General features: G+C 41.2%; 2 protein-coding genes across 2 annotated transcripts; one reads left to right on the plus strand and one right to left on the minus strand.

Annotated features, from left to right (window-relative positions):
- Positions 1–324: 324 nt before the first annotated feature.
- On the minus strand, positions 325–10,578 carry GET1 (guided entry of tail-anchored proteins factor 1). Its single transcript, XM_035114574.2, has 5 exons — positions 10,226–10,578; positions 8,175–8,340; positions 4,490–4,557; positions 2,362–2,476; positions 325–1,858 (listed from the first exon to the last, which is right to left on the minus strand). The coding sequence occupies exons 1-5, from the start codon at positions 10,346–10,348 to the stop codon at positions 1,785–1,787; spliced, it is 546 nt and encodes a 181-aa protein (XP_034970465.1). The 5' UTR covers positions 10,349–10,578; the 3' UTR covers positions 325–1,784.
- Positions 10,579–10,957: 379 nt separating this feature from the next.
- Positions 10,958–15,308, plus strand: HMGN1 (high mobility group nucleosome binding domain 1). The gene is made up of 6 exons (XM_035114575.2): positions 10,958–11,200; positions 11,732–11,752; positions 11,854–11,883; positions 11,980–12,030; positions 13,737–13,868; positions 15,248–15,308. Exons 1-6 carry the CDS (start codon positions 11,186–11,188, stop codon positions 15,293–15,295), a joined length of 297 nt encoding a protein of 98 aa, XP_034970466.1. The 5' UTR covers positions 10,958–11,185; the 3' UTR covers positions 15,296–15,308.
- The last annotated feature ends 9,143 nt before the right edge of the window (positions 15,309–24,451 follow it).

The following is a 24,451-nucleotide window of genomic DNA, read 5'->3' on the forward strand; positions in this document are numbered from 1 at the left end:
TGACCTATCCATGTTGATTTGTGTAATCTGATATAGACATAACGGGTGCAAGTTATGGGGCTGTTGCCAGAAAGAAGAATGACAGTATGGCCTATTTTATTAACTCTCAAATTTGGCCATCTTCAGACTACACAGACTAATTCATCTGTCTATACAAACTTCTCAGTGCAGGAAGATATGTTGTTACAGTAATTTCTATGGTTATAATTGGATATCCATATTGTTTTTTACAATGTAACTGAACCCCAAATATGGAAAACAAGTAACATTCGAAACAGCCATTAAAAGCTCTTCTTCTAATCAAACATTCTTGGTAATTTAAATATTAAATATTGTGCTACCCACAACTTTGTTCTCTTTTATTTTCCTTCTTAGAACACAAAATATTGAACATAATTGTCAATACAGTATATGCAACATGATCCAGTATGATTAAACACACACAACTGCAACAATGTATCACTGCATGTCCCTAACAAATAGGAGATCGATCTTACTGCCATGATGTACCTACGGTAGAGCACTTAGGATCAGGGAAGCTGCACACCAGCACCACTTCAGTTGTACAGTATTCTGTTAAAGCAGCAGCCATGGGCTCAATATGAGTGGGAGAGGAACATGTGCTGCAGAGAGCCGGCAGATCACCTGGGCAGTAGATGAAGTTAAGAACTATATTATTCCCTACATGGGAACCTAAAAGCTTCCAGTCATCAAATGGGTACAGATTTAGTACAAACCTATCCAGCAAGTTTATTTGTGTCAATGATTGTTTGGAAATTTTATCTAACATGTAACTTCTCACATCTCCTCCTATTTCTTACACACAAGTGGCTAGAATAAAATATGCATCATGCTGAATTCTCTAAGCAAAAACACAGCATGTGGCCAAGAGGGGGTGAAAGAGCCACTGTTGCATAAGGCAAACACCCTTCCAGTAATATTTTGACACTAATCAAAATCATCTTAAAGAAGAATCAGAAGAGAAGGAAGGAACTGATATCAGGCAGATACAGTCAAAAATAGAATACAGGCTAGATTAGCTGGAAAGTTCCTGGCCATAAAAAATGTTGGACCGGTATGCTCCCCGTCTCCTCATACACTGCCTTTAGGAGACCTGTGATTTCATAATAACTTACTAACCGGAATCTGAAACCATAAACTGATCCTCATTTTAGATCTTAGCCTGATGTAATAGGGACCTGTAGTTCCCATGATTGAAGTGCTAAGTTGGTAGAATGTGGACTTGACACTTGTTCCTAGTTTAGTGAACTATGGTATATTATGTCTTTGTACTGTGGTAGTGGAGTAGAACACTAAATCATAACATATTTGACAACACTGAAATTACAATAGAGAAACAAATGTGGACAAAGTTACAAGAAACCACATTATTTTAAAAACCTATTTTCCTTTCACTTTTAAAATGTCTACTTGGCTTTAAAACCATTACATGCATGTAGGCTGCAACCCTAACCTCACTTACCTGGAATTAAGACCCACTGATTTCAATGGGACTTACTCTGAGTAGCCATGGTTAGGATTGATCAACTATCAATTTAAATAGAACTTATGCCCAGCACTGCAGGTTACAAACTGAAAAGGAAATTTACACAATACAATACATTAAAATATTAACAGAATGTTACAATAAGATTTATTGATGCTTTATTACTCAATCCCAAACCCTGCCTGCTTTTCATAGGCATGTACATTCCAGATGGTACAATGTATGGATGCTGTATTTCACAAGAAACTGAGAAGTCTGCTGAAACTAGGATTCCTTCTCAGCTGAAAGGGTGAAGCATAATGGCCACAACTTTGTTACAAACCACCAACCAACAAGTAATGCCAACACCACCTAAAAATAAGAAATACATGCTATAAGACACTAGTATTCTCAGTAACTAAAACATACATATTTAAACATGTAGGGTCAAGAAAACAGATTCAGTAGCAACACCAGTAGTTGCAGAAAACACTTGCATAAGGATATATCTATAACTATTGATTCAGAAGAATTATATAAAACTCAGTACCACTAATGTGTAATCTGGATTCTCTATGCAAATGAAAAATGTGGTTAGGTGTGTGACTATGGGCATAATCCACTAAGTTCTTCCTTCTCCAATGTAAATTATGGAGTTACACAACAACCTGTGCTCTCACTACATCTCTTCTTCATTTCAACATGGTGAGCAACATGGTGAGCCAAGCCTTATTAGCTTCTGCAACTACTCAGGAATCTGGGAAGGCAGAGGTGTGGCAATGCATTTGAAATCAACTCATGTATAATATTAAGAAAGGAAAGATATATGAAATTCCTGGAAAAGCTTGAGAAGCAGTTACATAAAATAGGCTTACCTGCCACTCCTGTTGGAAAAGCTACTAAACGTTCTAGTGGAGCTAGCCATTTGCTTGGAAGCACAGTAACTGGTTCAGAGTAATACTTCCAGATTAGTGAGATCATTAAGGCAGCCTGGAATTAAAACCATCGTTACATGATTATGCATGAAAACCTCAAAATAAAAAAGTGCTTTACATCTAGCTGCGCAACCAGCATTTCTGATGCCTAGCAAGTGCTAGATGCCCATGTTATCCTTAAAAATAACCCACTGTTTAAAAAATCAATACAACTACAGTTGTACCTTGGTTCTGGAACACCTTGTGACTCAAACATTTTGGCTTCCTAACGCCGCAAACCTAGAAGTGAGTGTTCCAGTTTGCAAATGTTTTTTGGAAGCTGAACATACGATGTGGCTTCTGCGGCTTCTGATTGAGTGCAGGAAGCTCCTGCAGCCAATCAGAAACTGCACCTTGGTTTTCGAACATTTCCGGAAGTTTAACGGACTTCCGGAACGGATTTCGTTCGAGAACCAAGGTACGACTGTACTGTGACCTCAAAGTCAGTGCCACACAAAGTGAGAACCCTGGTCCCTTGCCCCATATGAGATAATTGTACTGCCTAAGGAACACAGCTTCTTCTTTGCTAGCCATCACTTCTTGGCTTGCATTGTAACAGCTGGGAAGTCTGCATTTTCCATGCTGGACTATTCAGAGTGCATGGCACTGGACACAGCTTCACGTGATTGGTTGCCAGATGATAAGATAGAGCAAAGGAAAACCTATGGCCTAATTTTCACTTGGAGGGTAAATCTGTACTTGGACTATACAACTCTGGCGTATATGCGTGTATCACATAACTGAATGTACCTTCATATAAAACAATACCAACCAAAGAGAATAAGTGTGTGTGCATGCGTATCACATAACTGAACATGTGAAACAATACCTGATTTATTATGTGCAGGGAATTTGTTTCCGAATATAAACATTGGATATTATTGCACACTAGTGGTTTTCAGCCCGTTCAATAACGGGCGCTAGAATTCTGGGGTTCGGAGAAGCGCTTGCGCAGCGCTTCTCCGAACCCTGGGACCTGTCCTTGCTGTCGGCGGCAGGGGGACAGGAACGGAGGAGAAAGCGCTGCTTTCTCCTTCTCCGTTCCTCTCCCGCAGCCGCCGACAGGAAGCAGACATCCCAGGGTTCGGAGAAGCGCTTGCGCAGCGCTTCTCCGAACCCTGGGACCCGTCCTTGCTGTCGGCGGCTGCGGGAGAGGAACGGAGAAGGAGAAAGCAGCGCTTTCTCCTCCTCCGTTCCTGTCCCCCTGCCGCCGACAGCAAGGACGGGTCCCAGGGTTCGGAGAAGCGCTGCGCAAGCGCTTCTCCGAACCCTGGGACCCGTCCTTGCTGTCGGCGGCAGGGGGACAGGAACGGAGGAGGAGAAAGCGCTGCTTTCTCCTTCTCCGTTCCTCTCCCGCAGCCGCCGACAGGAAGCAGACATCCCAGGGTTCGGAGAAGCGCTTGCGCAGCGCTTCTCCGAACCCTGGGACCCGTCCTTGCTGTCGGCGGCAGGGGGACAGGAACGGAGGAGGAGAAAGCGCTGCTTTCTCCTCCTTCCTTCCTCTCCCCCAGCCGCCGACAGGAAAGACGCGCGCACTCTCCCCCCCCGCCTCCGCCAACCGCCGCTCCTCACGGCCAGGGAGGGTTGTGAGGAGGCCTTCGCTGGCCTCCACCCTCGCTTCCCTGACGTGCCCTGCAGTGAGGCGGTGTCCGGCGGGAGCGGCGGTTCCGGCGGGAGCGGCGGTTGGAGGAGGCAGACTGGGGGGAGAGTGCGCGCGCAGTCTCTGCTGTCCAATCCCTGTATCCCTGGGGCACATGCGCAGTGACCCAGGGACACACGGGACAACATGGACATTATTATATAGGATGGCTGAGAATCAATTTTTAGTATTTATTAAATTTGTATACCACCCTTCATCCGAAGATCCCAGGGCAGTTCACAACAGAAAAGTACAAAATGCAAATACAAAATCAAACAAAAACAGACCAATCGACCCCTTCCATAAACACATTTTAAAAGTCATGCAAAGTTAATCAGCTGAACCCCTTTAGCTTTGAAAGGCTTCCATATATAAACCAATTTTACTTACCTGCAAAATGTAGAATACAATATTTATTACCCACTTTATTTTGGCTAGTTGAGCTGTTCGCGTTTTCACTGTTAAAAGAAACAAGTATGATTTGCATTATTTACATAAATAAGAGACATGATTTTACTTTAAACTGGCAAAAATAACTTTTGTTTCCACTTTAAGGATGCTTGCTTCTTTAAAATTCAAATTCTTGAGGGTTTAGGTGTATAATTAGAAAGGAAAAATAAAAACTAGTCTCCGGCACCTGTTTCCTTGCTTTTTTTTCAAAAACATTTTGTAGTTCACAAAACACGAATATTAATAACACAATACTATCATTGCCTTGAAACTGACGTATCAGCAGATGCCTAAGCTTGCTGTATTTAATATGTTGTTGTCGTTTAGTCGTGTCCAACTCTTTGTGACCCCATGGACCAGAGCACGCCAGGCACTCCAGTCTTCCACTGCCTCCCGCAGTTTGGTCAGACTCATGTTCGTAGCTTCGAGAACACTATCCAACCATCTCTTCCTCTGTCGTCCTTCTCCTTGTGCCCTCAATCTTCCCCAACATCAGGGTCTTTTCCAGGGAGTCTTCTCTTCTCATGAAGTGGCCAAAGTATTGGAGCCTCAGCTTCAGGATCTGTCCTTCCAGTGAGCACTCAGGGCTGATTTCCTTCAGAATAGATAGGTCTGATCTTCTTGCAGTCCATGAGACTCTCAAGAGTCTCCTCCAGCACCATAATTCAAAAGCATCGATTTTTTGGCAATCAGCCTTCTTTATGGTCCAGCTCTCACTTCCATACATCACTACTGGGAAAACCATAGCTTTAACTATATGGACCTTTGTAGGCAAGGTGATGTCTCTGCTTTTTAAGATGCTGTCTAGGTTTGTCATTGCTTTTCTCCCAAGAAGCAGGTGTCTTTTAATTTCATGACTGCTGTCACCATCAGCAGTGATCATGGAACCAAAAAAAGTAAAATCTCTCACTGCCTCAATTTCTTCCCCTTCTATTGCCAGGAGGTGATGGGACCAGTGGCCATGATCTTGGTTTTTTTGATGTTGAGTTTCAGACCATATTTTGCGCTCTCCTCTTTCACCCTCATTAAAAGGCTCTTTAATGCCTCCTCACTTTCTGCCATCAAGGTTGTGTCATCAGCATATCTGAGGTTGTTGATATTTATTCCTGCAATCTCAATTCCGTCTTGGGATTCATCCAGTCCAGCCTTTCACATGAATTCTGCATATAAGTTAAATAAGCAGGGAGACAATATACAGCCTTGTCGTACTCCTTTCCCAATTTTGAACCAATCAGTTGTTCCATATCCAGTTCTAACTGTAGCTTCTTGTCCCACATAGAGATTTCTCAAGAGACAGTTGAGGTGATCAGGCAGTCCCATTTCTTTAAGAACTTTCCAGTTTGCTGTGGTCGACACAGTCAAAGGCTTTTGCGTAGTCAATGAAGCAGAAGTAGATGTTTTTCTGGAACTGTCTAGCTTTCTCCATAATCCAGCGCATGTTTGCAGTTTGATCTCTGGTTCCTCTGCCCCTTTGAAATCCAGCTTGCACTTCTGGGAGCTCTTGGTCCACATACTGCCTAAGTCTGCTTTGTAGAATTTTAAGCATAACTTTGCTAGCATGTGAAATGAGTGCAATTGTGTGGTAGTTGGAGCATTTTTTGGCACTGCCCTTTTTGGGATTGGGATGTACACTGATCTTCTCCAATCCTCTGGCCACTGCTGAGTTTTCCAAACTTGCTGGCATATTGAGTATAGCATCTTAACAGTATCATCTTTTAAATTTTCAAATTTCAGCTAGAATGTCATCACTTCCAATGGCCTTGTTATTAGCAATGCTTTCTAAGGCCCATTTGACTTCACTCTCCAGGATGTCTGGCTCAAGGCCAGCAACCACACTATCTGCGGTGTACAAGACATCCATATCTTTCTGGTATAATTCCTCTGTGTATTCTTGCCACCTCTTCTTGATGTCTTCTGCTTCTGTTGGGTCTTTACCACTTTTGTCCTTTATTATGGTAATCTTTGCATGAAATGTTCCTTACATATCTCCAGTTTTCTTGAACAGATCTCTGTCCCCCCCCCATTCTATTGTTTTCCTCTATTTTTTGCATTGCTCATTTAAGAAGGCCCTCTTGTCTCTCCTTGCTATTTTTTTAAAAATCTGCATTCAATTTCCTGTATCTTTCACTATCTCCCTCGCATTTTGCTTGCCCTCTCTCTCCTGCTATTTGTAAGGCCTCGTTGGATGGCCACTTTGCTTTCTTGCATTTCCTTTTCATTGGGATGGTTTTCATTGCTGCCTCCTGTATAATGTTACGAGCCTCCATCCATAGTTCTTCAGGCACTCTGTCTACGAAATCTAAATCCTTAAAACTGTTCCTCACTTCCACTGTTTATTCATAAGGGATTTGATTTAGATTGTATCTTACTGGTGCAGTGGTTTTCCCTACTTTCTTCAGTTTAAGCTTGAATTTTGCTATAAGAAGCTGATGATCTGAGCCACAGTCAGCTCCAGGTCTTGTTTTTTTCTGACTGTATAGAGCTTCTCCATCTTTGGCTGCAGATAATATAATCAATCTTATTTCGATGCTGCCCATCTGGTGATGTCCGTGTGTAGAGTCGTCTCTTGTGTTGTTGGAAAAGAGTATTTGTGATGACCAGCTTATTCTCTTGACAGAACTCTATTATGCTTTGCCCTGCTTTGTTTTGAACTCCAAGGCCAAACTTGCCAGTTGTTGCTTTTATCTTGACTCCCCACTTTAGCATTCCAATCCCCTATGAGAAGAACATCCTTCTTTGGTGTCATTTCTAGAAGGTGTTGTAAGTCTTCATAGAAATGGTCAATTTCAGTTTCTTCAGCATCGGTAGTTGGTGCATAAACTTGGATTACTGTGATGTTAAAAGGTCTGCCTTGGATTCGTATTAAGATCATTCTATCATTTTTGAGATTGCATCCCAGTACAGCTTTCGCCACTCTTTTGTTGACTATGAGGGCCACTCCATTTCTTCTATGGGAGTCTTGTCCACAGTAGGAGATATGATGGTCATCCGAACTGAATTCGCCCATTCCCATCCATTTTAGTTCACTGATGCCCAGGATGTCAATATTTATTCTTGCCATCTCATTTTTGACCACATCCAGCTTACCATTGTACATGGATATTACATTCCAGGTTCCTATGCAATATTTTTCATTACAGCATTGGACTTTCCTTTCACTTCCAGGCACATCTGCAACTGAGTGACCTTTCGGCTTTGGCCCAGCGGCTTCATCAGCTCTGAATCTACTTGTACTTGTCCTCATAGCATGTTGGACGCCTTCCAACCTGAGGGGCTCATCTTCCAGCGTCATAACTTTTATATGCCTGTTGTTTTTGTCCATGGAGTTTTCTTGGCAGGGATACTGGAGTGGCTTGCTGGTTCCTGCTCCAGGTGGATCACGTTTAGTCAAAACTCTCCACTATGACCTGTCCGCCTTAGGTGGCCCTGCACACCATAGCTCATAGCTTCTCTGAGTTATTCAAGGCAGTGATCCAAGAAGGAGGTATTTCATATACAGTAGCCATGTTTTATATTATGCAAGTTTTTTTTAAAAAAAATACTGAGAACAGTACAAGCAATCTAAAAAAATTAAACAGAAGTGAAAGGTAGGCTAATGATGCAAACATAAGTAGCAAGTATTTACCATGAGTCTTAAGTTTATCAGTCATTTTGTTAATCTTCCTTTCCAGTCGGGCATATCTAGCAAATTCATCCATCATACTAATGGTAGAAAGTTCTTGCTTCATGTTCTGAATTTCAGATCTCATTTGTGATTCCTGCTCAGCATCCTTTTGTAGCAATCTGGATATCTGACAAAGAGAAAGATGTCCAAACACCTGTTGATTCATCACTTTCCTCTTTTTAAAAAAAGAAAATGAATTTATTTGTTCTAAAACAGTTACTGCTTGCTTCTCTCTAAGCAGTCTTTTAGTCCCTCTCCTAAATAACTTGATCCAAGTACACTTTGAAGCGTGCCCCAAGTTATTTATGTTTGTTTTGTAAGCAGAGGCATCCTAGGCTCCCTTGCACCCTTGACCTAGGAGTTACATCGGCACCCCATTCCCCCCACCCTGCCCTCATGGAACAAAAACTCAAAAAGGTTGCCTTTCATGCTCCGCCAGTGAACACTTCTAATAGTGCACAGGCAGACGGACTCCTAGCCACTCTAAGGCGCAAAGGAGAGGTGTGATTTTTGTGCCCTTCCTGCAGGGTTTGTGCCTTTGATGGGGGCCAACCTAACCAACTACTACCGGTAGGTATGTCCCTATTTGTACGTTTCTCGGAATTTTAAATGAAAAGCAATGAATAATTTCCTAGAAAGACCTTTGCTAGCAGTCTACCTCCTTCCCAACTCTTCAATATATCATGCTTGGACTAGAGTGTCCCAATGCACAAAAACTAAAGGCTGTGTTCTCAAACTCTGAACCTAAAGATGAATAAAGCTACCTTATTTTTATTTTTAAAAATACACCCCTACCAAGGGATGGGTGAATCTATTTCTGGTCTGCCACTTTTGATTGTTTTCACTCATAATTTTTTACATTGATCCTCTTTTAAACCCTCTTTAAAATAAGTGTTTTAATACTATGTTTTAAATGATGGGTATTTTCTCTTAAAGCATGCATACATTTAAACTGCTGAGAATTGTGTTGCAATTTGGCAGGGGCAGTGTGTCCTGTTTCACTGCTTGAGGCCAAATGGGAAGTGCCGCCCTGCTGCTACCATACCTGCTGCTGCCACAGACATTGTGTGCTGTGCTGCTGCAAGGCGCCAATTTCAGGCAAAATTGCACTAATTCTGGGTGGGATTCACCCCAAATGGATGAAATCTTGCCCAAAATTGGTGGTGCTTCTCCACCAATTGCAGAAGGAGCAGGGCACCTTGGGGGGGGGGGTTGCTTGAGACAGCGGCTTCACCCTGCCCTATGGCTGTGCTGGCTCCACAATGTGGAGAAAAGCAAAATTCACCAAATAGATAGGAAGGTGGTAAGAGATTTCCATTTGAAAGACTAGCCTGCTGCATACTTTTTCCGCTGACTCCAAATCTGAACCTCACAGCCAAAGAATGTTCTGATGTTATTATTACAGTATATTTATTTATATCCCACCTTTTCTCCAGACTAGAAATCAAGCAAGGCAGCTTGAAATACAGCTTCCCAACCATAAGGCCGTTTTATTCCATACACTCTCTGCCCTGAATGCCTCCAAGTGCAATCAATGTAAATGGCTCCGAGAGATGATCATCTGACCTCTGATTTTTCAAATAAAACAACAGAACAGCCACATCCATCACCTGGATAGCCTGCCTGCTAATCCAGTGACCTCACTGCTTCCATACTTGCGAGAACAAAAATGACTTCGGGTGGCATTGACGTTTCCTCAAAATAACCTATAGAAATTAATTGGCCTAACTTAAAGACATGTTCATTAATGGGTCTACTCAGAGTAAAGCTTAGTGTGCACTAGTCCCACAGGGAGACTCCCGAGGAAAGATGGGCGATAAAGATGGGGCCGTCACTGGCGATCTCGGCTGCCGGGCTGGGAGACGCTCCGGTCGACCCGATCCGACCGCCCCTTCTGCCCTCCCCTGAACTCGGCCCCCAGCTGGAAGGCGGCCGCCCTCCCCACCCAGGCAGGGAGGGAGGCGGATCGGGGAGCCGTCGCTATGGGAACCCGGCGGTCTGACGTCACTTACAATGGAGGAGCAAGAGGGCAGGAGGATTTTGAGGAGGTTACACAAGAACACGGAGCTCAACACGAGGAACCACGCGCCGTCGCCCGTCACATCTCCTGTCTCCACTAGAACCTCCTCGCCCATGTCTCAGGCCGGACTGGACTGGGAGGGGGGCAGAGGGAAGGGGAAGGAGTAGAGACACGCGAGGAAGACGGAGAAAAGCGGCTACCAGTCTCCCGCCTCCGCCAGAGAATAATAACGGGGTGGGGGCGGGGAAGAAGGAACACTACAGAAAAGGCTCGGGCTCGCGGCCGCTTCTCAAACTGCGCAGGCGCACATCCTCCCGCTCCACCACCACCATCCCCGCCCCGTGGTTTGTGCCTCGCTGGACTTTTTTTCTTCGTAATAACAACCGCGGTCGCTGAGCTCACACGCTCCTGTCATGTGTGCGCGTGCGCACACATGTCACAGTTACTGTCACCCTCTTGCCGAGACATCCTATCAAACCCGCCCAGGTGGAGGGGGAGCCGCCCGCCTCCGCCTCTCTCGACTTAGGAACGCATTGAAGTCGACGGATCTCTCCTTATGGGTGGGATGGACTGTTGTGATTTAAAAAGTGGGCGCGCGAAGTGGGCTCGTCCAATAGGGACGCGCGCGCCTAGGAGCGGGGAGGGGGGCGGCGCCGAGGAGCGCGCGCGTTCGTGCGTGCGTACGCGTTCCCCCCTCCCTTCCCATCCGGCTGGATCCTGTTGCGGTGCCGCTGGCGCTGCTGGGATGGTCGCGGGAGGAGAAGGGGGGTCAGACGGGCGGGCGGGCACACTCTTGGTCTGTGCGCAGGAGTGAGAGTCGGACTTCCCAGTGGGGCTGGAGTAAGAAGTGCCAGTCGCCGCCGCCACCGCTCCCGCCGCCCGACGATAGGGAACAAATAAAAGCACAAGGGAAAGCCGAGCGCCGTCGTTCGGCATCGCCGTTTACTCCGCCATGCCGAAGAGAAAGGTTGGCGACGGGCGCGCGCACACTTTAATGTGCGCCGAGAGCGCGTACTCCCTTCTCCCTCCCTGAGCTCCTTTACCCTTCTCCTTCCCCTTGTTAATGTAATATATTTATATATAAAAATATAGGCGAGCGGGCTGTTCTTTCATACTGGGGGGGGGGTTCTTTTTTCTGCGGCGACTTCGTCGTGAGGGCCCAGTTTTCGCGCTTCTATTCTAGAGGGGGGAGGGGGCGTGACGGTTGTAAATGGCCGCGAGGTTTGCCGAACTGCGGCCTGTAATGTCTCGCGTCCCCGTTCCGCTCGGGCAGCCGAGGAACGAGCGTCTCGCATGTTCTCGAACGTCTAGAACTTTTACGCGGACGTTGGTTAAGGATACGGCCTCAGGTTCGAATTCTCGACACAGCGGCGGGAAGGGGGGGGCGTGTGCGCGGTGACGTCAGGGAGCCTGGACGGTGTAGAGCAGGCGTTAATGCGCATGCGATGTTTCGCTCTACCGCCCCCATTCCTTTCTCATTTTTTATGTTCCATTGCAGGTGAACGCCGCTGAAGAAGAGGTAAGTAGGAAACATTTGTATGGTATTTTAAAGGATCCAGGAGGATTGTTAGTATTAAGCAGACCATTAATACTGTTTCCTTTTGCTTTGGTTTGCTGTAGCCAAAACGGCGATCTGCACGCCTGTCTGCTGTAAGTATAGAATTGCATTGACTTCTTATTTGCCCATTATGCTTATTGTGAATATTAGAATCAAAACATAATAATTGTGTGGTGTTTCTCTTTCAGAAACCTGTCACTGCCAAAATTGAAACCAAACCAAAAAAGCCAGCTTCAAAGGTGAGAGGTTTTTGGGAGGGAGACAAAGTGTCTGAAATCCTTTTTGGAAGCTGGCTGAAGATATTATTTCATTGTAAAATGGAGCAATGTTACTACATCTTGACAGTAGAAGCAGGAAACTACTTTGGGACTTGTCACGATTGAAGTGTGGTCACCCTATGTGCCACATTGCACTAATGGTGAGCTCAAGGGTGGAAGCTGGCATGGCAAAATTCATGCTCATCTGTCCCCCTGATACAATTCAGGGTTCAGTACTGGAAAGATAAAGCTGGGGCTCCCAATTGTCCATATGCACCTGCGGCTTGAATTTGGTGTGTTTTCCTGCCATGCTACTTTTGTGGGTTTGAATCCATTCAGGAATGATTAGGAGCTCCTGAACTTACGTACTTGATGTCTGCCAAAAGTAGCATAGCAGGAAAAGGTGCTACATTTAAGCTGTACTAAATTCGAGTCATGGCTGCAAAGGGATTTTTATTTGTTGTATTTGTACACCGTTTTCCCACAAACTGATTCAAGGTAAAAGTGTCTTACAACAAAGAAATGGATGCATTTAAAACAAACACTACAAAACAATTTCATAATTACAAAGCTAGACAAAACTATAGTAACATAAATTTAAGTGATAGCTACCTAGTGTAGGATAACGGTAAAGAGTTTTCTGATCAATTGTGCCTTGGTCGTGAACTCACTAGCTGGGCTTGGCCAAACCAATACAGAATATTCTCAGTCTTTCCCTCACCTTGGCAGCATGGGGATTATATTGTACAGGGTTGTTATAAACATTGCTAGCATATCGTATGTTCAAAATGTTTCATATACCAAAGTGCTCACTTTTCACTGTAGGCTCTGAGACTACTTCCCTTGTTGGTTTCCCAGCTGTTTCCTCCCACCATTCCTCTCCACCCAGTCCATGCATCACCTGAAGCAACCATTCACTGAAAAGGGCAAGAACATCAGATTAATTCTATTTGGTTCTAAACTAACTGTATTATGAACTCAGTTGCTGATTTATTTGAACAAATAAATAATTTAAGAAAATAAAGTTTAAGAAAATAAAATAAAAAATTTGGGGGGAGAATCTGTAACCAAAATATCTATTATCAGTTTACACAGAAAAATGTAGGGTGGCATCCAATGTTGGGCAAGACCTATTTTAGTATTCCATATAGACCAGTGGTGGCCAAACTTGGCCCTCCAGTTGTTTTGGGACTACAACTCACATAATCCCTAGCTAACAGGACCAGTGGTCAGGGATGATGGGAATTGTAGTCCCAAAACAGCTGGAGGGCCAAGTTTGGCCACAACTGATATAGACTGATTGTAGTGCAAACTTTGGAATAACTAAGAACAGCCAGATTCGCTCAAACCATGCTAACAGCTTCATTTTTTCCAATGAATGATGCTTTGCACCATGCATAGAAATATATGCAGTAAGTCCTGGTAATGTGCTAAGACAACATGGCACTAAAAGAGTACCCTTTGGGGCTAGATGCATATATGAGCCAGCATAGCATTCCTGGCACATTAGATCTTTCCAAATACGTTTTAATCTGATTAACACCAGTGTTGTTTCTGGGACTACTCAAGGGTACATAGTACTGGCACCTTTTTTTGTCCTGGAAGAAAAGCTAAGACCACAAATCTTCACATTCTGACAAATGAGTTACTTTAAAAGACTAAATGCTGATTGTCTTATTTCATTGCAGGATAAGCCTGAGGAAAAGAAAGCCCCAGCAAAAGGGAAAAAGGGACCAAAAGGTAAACAGGCTGAAGAGATTAACAATGAGGAAGTAAAGGATAACTTGCCTGCAGAAAATGGAGAAGCAAAAAGTGATGAGGTAAATTTTATGGCTTTGTTGTGTATTCTATAGTTTTCTGGTTTGAATTCAAAATGGCTGTTCTGACTTACTGGCAGAGAGAATGTCCCAGCATTGCCTTGTATGGATGTTGCATGAGGACACTTAAATAAATTTAATATCCCTTTCCACTTTCCCAGAGAAAATATTTACATTGATAAAGGAGGCTAATGAGGTGGGAAGAAGAGGAGGAGTTGGCATTGGGTTTCATGCCTCTCTATACCTGTTTCTGGAAATTGCAAGTGGGGAAAGTGCTATTGCACTCTGGTTCCACTTGCAGGCTTCTCATAGGCATTTGGTTTGCTAGCATGTGAACAGGCTGCTGCTCTAGCCTGATTCAGCAGGGATTTTCTGACATTCTTACTCTGGCTTCAAATAGCAATGCAAAGGGGTTGCTATGCGTTTTAGTAAATTCTTTCATCCTCCACTAGCATCTTTCAGTATTCACGCTAGTGGATCTGGCATTTTTTCACTACTAATATTCCCAGTCCAGGCTCTTGCCGTCCTGGATGATTGGGCGAAGTAGATCAGTTCACCAAACATATGGCAAGTGATAAGTTTCTATTCTACATTTAATTTGTATATTATTTCAAAAGGAAGTATATACTTAAGATGTTCTATTTCTAAGCTAGTCAGAAACATTATTGTTATGAAACACAACTATTTCAAGTCCTTGAAATTAAAGTTACTCTGCGCCAATTGAAATGAAGCCTAAGGACAAGCATTAACCCAAACTTTTAAGTATAAGCTTGAGTATTTGGAAAGTTCATCATGAACTACAAAGTTCTGCAGAGAATTCATATTGTCCAGTAATTTTATGAGTAAATGTGTTATTTGTTAATCACAAAATAATCTTTTAGCAGGATATGAGTGCAGAATACCTCTGATATGACTATATCATAAGAAAGCTTGATGGAGTTTTAGTGAAATTAGTATGGAGAGCAGTACTGAACATTCCTGAAAATCCACAGAAGCAGAATATGATAACTCAAACTACAGCTGTAAACTGAAATACCGTAATGGAATATGAGGTTTATCAATGTGGGGCTATGTGTTCAATATTTGACTGTAGATAGACCATTAAAAGCAATGTTTTTCTACTTGTGGGTTGAATATATTAATCCTTTGTGGCCAGTCACTCTCAAACTGGTTGATAAAAATGTTTTGGCTTGGTAATAGCATAAAAAAATTATGTTGACCCTAACTTTCATGTTTAGAATACAAAATAGCTTTTAAAACAATGTTTTAATAGTCCTTGGGTTTGAACTTTGAAACATATATATATATATATATATATATATATATATATATATATATATATATATAAAACCGTTGTTATGTTAAACTTTTTTCTTTTTCAGGCCCCAGTATCTGATGCAGCAGGAGAAAAAGAAGCAAAATCTGAGTAACATCTTGTACAAAGTCTCTTAATCAGTGGTTTGTTTGCCACCATCTTGTACAATTCAGAGGAATATTTTTATCAACTATTTTGTAAATGCAAGTTTTTTAGTGGTTTTAGAAAAGACATTTTTTAAGCATGAGGGGATCCCTCCCTCAATATCCCATTTAACGTAGTTTTGAGTGTAAATGCTTTGTTTTTAAAAGGTAAAAATCATGTACTGGTTGTCTCTATATAACCAGCAATTAATGGAATGTTAGATTAAGGAGAAATTTCAAAATATTGATTACTTACAGTGCTATCCTATACATGTTTACTTAGAACTAAATCCCACTGGTTTCAGTGGTACTTATTCTTTAATAAGTGTGCATAGGATTGCAGCCTTAACATTCCAGAGGCCAGGGTGGGCAACTTGCAATTTACATGTGGCCCTTTAAAGCTATTTTTATGCAGGACTTCAGTTACTTTAAATTTAGCTTTGTTTCCTTAAATTTTTAGCCTTTTCAAATAAATTTGAATATATAATGGAAAACATATGCCCAGCGTATGCCAGTCTCGTCCCCAGAGGCAAACAAGTTGCTCACACCTGCTGTATACTGTGGGGTGGTTTTTGTAATTGTTAAAAGAAGCATAGCACAGATAAAACGTTGACATGGTGACAAGTAGGAAAATGTCTTTACACTTAACACGTATCCCCCTCGATTTGTCATCAGTAGATTGCTTCCTCAGAAAACCCAACTTGTTCCCTGGTGTTGGATCTCCCAAATTTGTTTTATCTGTGACAAGAGTTATTTTTGGTAGTGGTAGTTTATTTTTTCAACAGCTTTGTAATGTGTTGTGAACGGTTGGAAATCTGGGTGTGTAGTGTGTGTGGTGTTCAATTACTGAGTAGATAAAATTTCTGGTTAAGCAGACATGACTTTCACCTGACAGTATTTGAGACACTGGTACTTTTCTACTTTGAATTAATGGTCTATCAAAGAAGTCATAATTGTCAGATGACTGGTTTACATTCAAATTATTGGAAGAAGAATCAGTACAAATAGTTAATGTCTGTGGTTCATCAAACAAGATCCAATAAAATATTGGTCATAAACATTGGGTGTGTGTTTCTCTTAAGCTTGACTGAAAATTAATTGGGATGTAGATTTTAAAAAAACAAGCAAACATGCAGTTGTATTCCTATAACACATGCTTTCACTTTAGTGAATGAAATTTCAGTAGTCTATGGTTTTATAGCCTTCCCCAGTATCTGTTGTATGGCAGCTTAGGTATTACAGTCATACCTCGGTTTAAGTACGCTTCGGTTTGAGTACTTTCAGTTTAAGTACTCTGCGGACCCGTCTGGAACGGATTAATCCACTTTCCATTACTTTCAATGGGAAAGTTTACTTCAGGTTAAGTACAGACTGCCGGAACCACTGTATATGCAATGTTTCTGGCCTTTTTTTTGCATGGGAAGAGAGTTGGAAAGATAGTGATGAAAAAACTCCATTGATCAAGCACACAAAAGTAAAGGTGGTCTTTAACCTTTGCTTATCTTTGTTACTCATGAGCACAGCATTGCTGAGAATTTGTTAGCAGCAGGCTCTTCTAAGAAGTGAAATTCACATGACAGCAAACTTGAAAACTTTCTCAATGGTAGAAACTTGCTTGTATTCCCCTTTATTTATGTTTCCTGTCTTTATAGTCCAAATAAGACTCAAAACAACTACAGAGATCAATAATAAGACCGTCTGTATCCTCAGACAGGTTTACAATTCTAAACAACGGAAATAGGGATTGGGTGGGAGGAGAGAGAAAAAAGCAAACATCACAATCTTAACAATTTCTAAAAGCAAGTCCTATTGAAGGGACTTATTACCAGATAAGTGGTGTTAGGATTGCAACCTAAGGCACTAGTTCTTATATCAACAGCAAAAATGAAAATGGGTCCATCCACTGAGCTGATGGGTTTCCTTGGTTTCCTAATCTCTTCTGTCTGATGAAATGGCTGCTGCCTGACAGGTGACATTTAATGGAGTGGTAAGCCTGATGAAGCTAGAGTCTCAGAGCTTTAGTAAGCACTGTACAGTTTTGCTATTATGAGAAGTTTTCAGAATCCAAACAATAGCACAAACTTTGGAACACTTAATAAACTACATTACTGAAAACTTTTTCAGTCAGACAGGATCAGTGGCAAAAGTTAACCTATCCTGGGTCAGAAAGCATATCTGCTATTGAAATAATATGTGAAGGAGAATGTTTGCCCTGTCAAACTTTTAGGTAAGGAAAACAGATTAATACAAGCTTTTAATATCCTGACAGAAGCACTGTTGAGTCTTCTGTCCACCATAGTGATAGTCTTGCCAGTTGGACAGGAGGAGGGGGGATGTAAAGAGATCCAGCACATAGTGCATAGATAGTGACACATTGTCTGAAGAACAAGACTTGCCAAAATGTCTCCATTTTAAATGTGGGTCTGGTCTAGTATTCATTTTGGCAAGGTACCGTATATAGTATAGAGCAGTGTTTCTCAACCTTTTTTGGGCAAAGGCACACTTGCCCAAAGGCACACCACCATTAGAAAATGTTAAAAAAATCAACTCTGCCTATATTGACTATATATAAAGTAATTCTCCCACGGCACACCAGGCAACATCTCGCGGCACACTAGTGTGCCGCGGAACAGTGGTTGAGAAACACTGGTATAGAGCAGCCTCACACCCTGGTAATTCATGAGAAATTGCTGCAAACAGTTAAATATTTCCACACAAACTTAATTGAGGCACAGGAAGAACAACACTCCAACTTGAGTGACACCAACTTCCATCAAAACCTATTGCAATATATAAGTTCACTTTGGCAATCAGTGAGACATCTGGAGGCTTCTGCTACAATAGGTTATTAGAATATGAGTAGTCGGGGACCGTGTCCCTCAGGAAGTAGCACATGCAGAAAGAAGTTTCCAGCAGCTTGGCAAGCCAAGTCTTCTAGAATCACGTTTTGGAAAAAATGGGGAACACCATGGGAAAGCCTATGTTAACATGGCACAAAGTCAACCATGTTAGATCTATCTGGTGAAATACACTTGCTCTAGATCAGGCATCCCCAAACTTTGGCCCTCCAGATGTTTCGGACTACCAATTCCCATCTTCCCCAACCACTGGTCCTGTTAGCTAGGGATCATGGAAGTTGTAGGCCAAAACATCTGGAGGGCCGCAGTTTGGGGATGCCTGCTCTAGATGGAGCACTTGGGGGTGGGGTTGATGATTGAGGCGAAAATAGCCTCCACTTGTGTGGTTCCCCCTCCTGCAAGGCTTTCCGGAAGGTTCCAAGTGCTCTCCTTCCCCCCAACCCGTTCTTTGATTTCCTGTCAATTTCTAGTCTGCCCTGAGTGTACTTTGCATACGGTAGTTCAAAAGGAAGGCAGAAGTGATCCTGATTATGGCCAATAAGGGTCAAAGACTATTTCCTCAGCATACTGTGAAACTACTGAAGTCAGTACCACAGGCTTTCTTCCTCTGGAGCTCTTCTATACTCAATCTGCTTGTCACTTTGAAATTCGCAAACCTTTATTGACGTATACAATATTCCAATCAGTTTCAGTACAATAAAATCACTCCTCAAAACCTGCATATCACACTTAAGTTATTGTACAACATTCACAAATCCTCATTGCATGTTTCAGAGACCTGCTACTATCTCCATCTTATCCCTATCCTGATTAAACGTAAGGAAGTACATTTATCTGAATGCCACTCCCTAGAACAGGGGTCAGCAAACTTTTTCAGCAGGGGGCCGGTTCACTGTCCCTCAGACCTTGTGGGGAGCTGGACATTACATTCTACTCATGTAAAAACACCAGGCAGTCCCCACAAATAACCCAGAGATGCATTTTAAATAAAAGGACACATTCTACTAATGTACACATTCTACTCGTAAAAACACCAGGCAGACCCCACAAATAACCCAGAGATGCATTTTAATCATGTAAAAACATGCTGATTTCCGGACCGTCCGCGGGCCGGATTTAGAAGGCGATTGGGCCACATCCGGCCCCTGGGCCTTAGTTTGGGAACCCCTGCCCTAGAACAACCAACTGATAAACTTAGGGTAGAAAATAGATATTAGGGACAGTGCAAAAGAACATGTGACTGATTCTATTTGTCTTTTGTCCACAGGGGCATGAGTGGTATTTTCAGGAATCTAGTACAGTAATGTGGGATTTGTGAGGACCTCGGCAGCTACAGGGGAGTTGCGGTTAAGGAGATGCTGTTGACATACAGCTTAACTTTTAGAATGGCAGTACCTACAAACTACACATAAACTTTCTGAAATTAGAGTCCTCATACATGACCAAGCCTTGATCATGTGTTCTAGAGCTGCAGTACTGAATAATGTTTCTCCATATAGGCTACAACCTTCTCTGTCGATGGACGGATATTAATTTAGGCTTGCCTTGCAAAACAAATTTTCATAAGTTACAAGCCCACAAGTTGTTATTAGTCGTCCTGCCTGTACAGGCCTATTCATGGTGTTAGATCATGCCTTATTTTATTTAATTTCTGAATCTCTTCCTAAATTATTGAAGCAATTTCACAACAAAGAATAAGGCAATATGAACATCCACAATAAAACATATAAAACAATTTCATTTATCAAAATGTTATCATTTTTTAAAAAATAATTATTTTTTATTAATTTTTCAGAAAGAAATACAAAATAGAAATAGAAAAACACAAAAATAGAAAAAATACAACAAAAACAAATCACAAAACATAAAAAGAACAGAAATTCCATACGTCATTTACTATTATAATTATTGTATCAGTGACTTCCTCCTTCCTCCCATCCACGTTTCTACTAGTAACTATTTCAGCGCTCACGTTTTCAACATTCTTCCCGTTTTCTAATACTAACCTTATATCTATTATCAACCCAATTGTTATTTTAAATCTATAAATTTATACATTAACTCTTAACTCTAAAAATCACACATCTTACTCCTTATTTCTTTAAACTATTGCTTCTGTAGCGTCTTTGTACTACCACAACCTTTATTGTCCATTTTTTAACTTATAATTCTTTTCCAAATAAATCTTAAATTTCGTCCAGTCTTCTTCCACCGTCTTCTTTCCCTTATTGCGGATTCTCCCAGTCAATTCAGACAGTTCCATATATTCCATCAGCTTCATCTGGCCATTCATCAATCGTCAGTAAATCTTCTGTTTTCCAAGTGCTGGCTAATACAATTCTAGCAGCTGTTGTGGCATACAGAAAAAAAGGTTATATCTTTTTTTTTTTTTGGCAACTCCTTCCCTATGATTCCAAGTAAGAAAGCTTCTGGTTTTTTTAACAAATGTGTTTTTCAACACCTTCTTCAACTCATTATAAATCTTATCCCAGAAGCTCTTTACTCGGGGGCCCGTCCACCACATATGGAAAAAGGTCCCTTCTGATTCTGTACATTTCCAACACATTGTCCTTTTTATGATAAATCTTTGCCAATTTCACTGGCATGAGATACCATCTATACATCATCTTGTATATATTCTCTTTCAATACATTACAGGCAGTGAAATTCATATTACATTTCCATAACCTTTCCCAATCTTCTATCATAATATTATGACCTATATCCTTTGCCCAATCGATCATAACCGATTTTGTTTGTTCATCCTTTGTATGCCATTCCAGCAACAATTTGTACATCCTTTACAAATTTTTAGCCTTAGGTTCTATCAATTCTGTTTCCAATTTAGATTTATCAAGCTGAAAACCAACTTTCCTGTCCATTCTATACAATTCATTAATCTGATGGTACTGAAACCAATCACATAATTGATCCTTTATCTGGTCATATGGTTTTAGCTTTATCTGTTCATCAACTTGTATTAATAGATCTTTATATTTTAACCATTTTTCTTCCATATTCAACCTTTTTTTGGTTTTTACCTCTAAAGGTGATATCCACCTGGGTGTTTTCCTTTCTAAAAGATCTTTGTACCTGATTCAAACATTGAACAACAATTTTCTTATAATATGACACTTAAAGCCATAGTGAACCTTGATCTTGTTATACCAAAGATATGCATGCCATCCAAATGCATTATCAAACCCTTCTAGGTCTAAAACATCAGTATTATCTAATGTAATCCATTCCTTCAACCAGCAAAAAGCCGCAGCATCTGAATATAACTTCAAGTCTGGCAGGGAGAAGCCTCCTCTTTCTTTAACATCTGTCAATAACTTACATTTAATTCTTGGTTTATTCCCCTGCCAGATAAATCTTGATAATGCTTTTTGCCAATCTCGGAAGCATGACTGTTTCTCTACAATAGCAATACATTAATCTTTATCACTGAGATACGTCCTAACAAGGACAATTTCAATTTTGACCATATTTCTAAATCTCTCTTCACTTCATTCCACAATTTCTCATAATTGTTTTTAAACAATTGTATGTTTCTAGCTGTCATATTTACCCCCAGATATTTCACCTTTTCCACAAATGTCAGACCAGTATTTTTTTGTAAATTCTCGCTTTCCTCAAAAGTTAAATTTTTACTTAATACCTTAGTTTTCATTTTGTTCAATTTAAACCCTGCCAGCTGTCCGAATATCAAAATGTTATCAAATTCAATATACGGTAGATACGAACTGGGATGAAAATCACTTAGGTGACTTGTTGAAAGATGGAGATTTTCAATAGGAACTGAAAAGTATATGCCTGGTATGTAATGGGTGTCCCAAGGGGTAGGTGCCACTATGCTAAATGCCCAATTACTACAGAACCAACCTCCTGATGAGGTATCTGCATGAGGCCCTCTAGTGCGGCTGGGTATATAAGATGAGGTGATCTTTTAGGTATTCTGGTGCCAAGCTGTGTAGGGCTTTTGTAAGCCAATGCAAAACTACGGTAGAATATTAACAGGTCTTTTGGGCATCCATGCAACCTTTTTACACATTCATTTGCAAACAAAACAGGAAGTATTATCGAGTTTTCTAGGAAACCATTGTAAGCAGTTTCAGAACAAGCCAGGATATGAACCCAACTTCAAATCATAGATTTAATGATAATAATTAAGTGTCCTGTCTCTGTTTTTTGATTAGTTGAAATCAAAATTAGTAAGTTAAAATACCGCCCCAAAGCGTTCCTGGATGGCAAGGAAATCTTTCAAATGACTTGCCAGCTGCACTGAGTGTGGAACCTTTGTAAGCTACCTCAGTTAATTATCTTAATTGGTCCAGCACCACGAGGTGTATTTAGGTTAATTACCATTCTCATCTTCACACCTTAATCACTGATAATATATTTTTAGCTTGGATTATTTTATGTACATATTGTGATAAATTGTTGGTTTGGAACAAGTTGTGCAATGCCTTCTCATTGTTTATATTTTGGTATCAGGTATACAGGCATCTTTTTGCGCCAGCCTGGGTGGTGGATGAGAACTGAACATCCTTCTCATTGTAGTTGTAGTGTTGTTGAGGTTTCTGTTGATTCTGTTTAATTTATGGTTTAACAATGTTTATGTATTCCATGATTTGAACGGGGAAGGGTGAAAATAAAATACTTTGTGAAATAGGAAGCTTCCTGCTTAGAAGGCTTTCCCTCTCTGATTTCACTTCTTACCACTGGGCAGGGAGTAGCTATTTAAGATACTCTTTTAGGCAGCAATTTCTGACATCTTAACTAAATAATCCTCTATGGTGTTAGATATACAGTAGGCTTTAATGGTCCACACTCGTTTGTGTGTCACGATGGGCAATACTAATTCCATAACCAGCTTTATCATTTCTTGTGAATGTAATGTAATAAACTTTCCCAGTAGTGATGTATGGAAGTGAGAGCTGGACCATAAAGAAGGCTGAAAGCTGAAGAATTGATGCTTTTGAATTATGGTGCTGGAAGAGACTCTTGAGAGTCTCATGGACTGCAAGAAGATCAAACCTATCAAATCTTAAGGAAATCAGCCCTGAGTGCTCACTGGAAGGACAGATCCTGAAGCTGAGGCTCCAATATTGTGGCCACCTCATGAGAAGACTCTCTGGAAAAGACCCCTCAGTTTTGGGAGAGTCAGAATGGCTTCAGGATTGTCTTGCATGTTTTAGCTTGGTACATTTATGAACATTTCTTATATATAGATAAGACCCTAATTTGTTTATTTCAGAAACTTCTAATGCCAGCCTTGGTTTGGTTTTTATGTGTTTGTCTCATGAAGTTCAATTTTATTATTTGGGTTATATGGAAAACATTCAAGAAAGATTATGAAAGAAACCGAACAAAGGGCAGGAAACCACATGCTCCAACTAGGCAAAACACAATGCCCCCACTAAATAACACAGACAAGTAAAAAAAAATCAGGTAACAACCCCCCTCCAAAAGCTGAATTACGCTAACTTTTTAAATATATAAGACAGGAAGGGGGGCTGGTATCAGAGGCAGCCACAGTGCCCACAGACATGATGCTGGGAACTGGGAACAAGAGCACAGCCATGTCCTTCCACAAGAGATAGGACCTGTCAGCAGTATAACACAAGTTGCCATTGGCCCTTATTTAAGGTTGTAATCTCATGCATGCTTACTATGCTTACTATTACTAGGAAGTCTTATTTAATAGAGTGTGACTGGGGGAAATATATAGGATCAGACTGTGCTGAGTGAAAAAAAGAATGCTAGTAGTATGGATACCCTGTTTCTCATATTTTAAGACATACCCATAAAATAAGACATAGCAGGATTTTTAAGCATTCAAGGAATATAAGCCATACCCCGAAAATAAGACATAGTGATAGGCACAGCAGCAATGCCGGCTGTGGCAGGAGGAGGAGGAAAAAAATAAGACATCCCTTGAAAATAAGCCATAGTGTGTTTTTTTGAGGAAAAAATAAATATAAGACATGTCTTATAATATGAGAAACACGGTAATTCCAGAGAACCATCTGAAAATAAGTGTACTTGTGGTGTTGTTTTTATGTAGTACTGTAGTGTACAGGCTTTTGAAGAGTAAGTAATCTTTTCCATGAACCGCCCTGAGACCTCTGGGTATACGGTGGTACTGTATATAAATTCAAATAATAATAATAATAATAATAATAATAATAATTAGTAGTAGTAGTACCGTAGTAGTTTAGCAGAGCTGCATTGGTTATTCTGCTGAAGATGGATTGTACCCAAAGA

Source organism: Zootoca vivipara, chromosome 4 (genome assembly GCF_963506605.1).
Source record: "Zootoca vivipara chromosome 4, rZooViv1.1, whole genome shotgun sequence".
Lineage (NCBI taxonomy): Eukaryota > Metazoa > Chordata > Lepidosauria > Squamata > Lacertidae > Zootoca > Zootoca vivipara.